The sequence below is a fragment of the Myotis davidii genome, unplaced genomic scaffold (genome assembly GCF_000327345.1).
Source record: "Myotis davidii unplaced genomic scaffold, ASM32734v1 scaffold358, whole genome shotgun sequence".
Classification (NCBI taxonomy): Eukaryota; Metazoa; Chordata; class Mammalia; order Chiroptera; family Vespertilionidae; genus Myotis; species Myotis davidii.
This window is the reverse complement of record NW_006290768.1, coordinates 532419-533303: the sequence shown is the minus strand read 5'-3', so window position 1 is coordinate 533303 and position 885 is coordinate 532419. Positions and strand designations below refer to the sequence as shown.

The following is an 885-nucleotide window of genomic DNA, read 5'->3' as shown; positions in this document are numbered from 1 at the left end:
ACTTCCTGGCCCCGCCCCCCCGCCGTCCACCTGCCCTCACCCACCCTCTCCCCGCAGGATGAGGAAGCGGGACCCCGGGAGCGCGCCCAGCCTGGGAGACCGGGTGCCCTACGTGATCATCGGGGCCGCCAAGGGCGTGGCTGCCTACATGAAGTCCGAGGTCAGGCCCACCTGCCAGCCCGCCCGCTCTCACTTCTGCTTTCCGCGGGGGAAGGTGTTTCCCTCTGTGGGCCCCGCGGGGCCCTGCCAGCCGCCCCAGCACACCCGGGCGTCGGCTCCAGGATGCTCTGCTCCCAGCCGCCTGTGCCCTCTGGAGGGTGCCCCCACCCCAGTGTCTGACCTCTCCCTCGCTCCCCCTGGCGTCCCTCCATCTCTGTCTCTGTGTCTGTGTCCCCTTCTGTCGCCTTGGCCCTCGTTCCCCAGCCTCTGGGTCCCTGAGATCTACCCTCCATCCTGCTCAGACGTCTGTAATCTCTGACCTAGTTCTTGTCCCCCTTCATCCTTCATCGCTGTGACCTCTGACCCTTCCTTGATTACCCGAGGGCCCCACCTGTGGACCTCAGCATGGATCACAGAGCCTGTGGCCAGGGACCCCCAATGACCTGTGACCCCATTCCAGACCCCCCACCCCCTTCCTTGATGCCGCTCCCCACAGGGCAGCGCTGTGCCCAGGAACGGCCGCACACCACGGTCCCAGTCATGACTGGAGGAGCCCTCGGTGTTCTCAGTGCCTGTCGCCCGGTGTCTTCTGTCCCCGACCCAGTCCCTCCACTGCTCTGGCCCTGGGTGACCCTGCGCCCTGCCCGCAGGACCCCCTGTTCGTGCTGGAGCACAGCCTGCCCATCGACACGCAGTACTACCTGGAGCAGCTGCTCGCCCAGCCGC

The 885-nt window shown here is 67.5% G+C and overlaps 1 protein-coding gene across 1 annotated transcript in view; it reads left to right on the top strand.

The window, feature by feature from the left end:
- Positions 1–885, top strand: part of POLD1 (polymerase (DNA directed), delta 1, catalytic subunit) — a 31185-nt gene that overhangs the window by 28718 nt on the left and 1582 nt on the right. Inside the window, exons 20-21 of the mRNA XM_015563999.1 lie at positions 56–160; positions 810–884. Coding sequence (XP_015419485.1) covers positions 56–160; positions 810–884 — 180 coding nt within the window. The remainder of the gene's footprint in view (positions 1–55; positions 161–809; position 885) is intronic.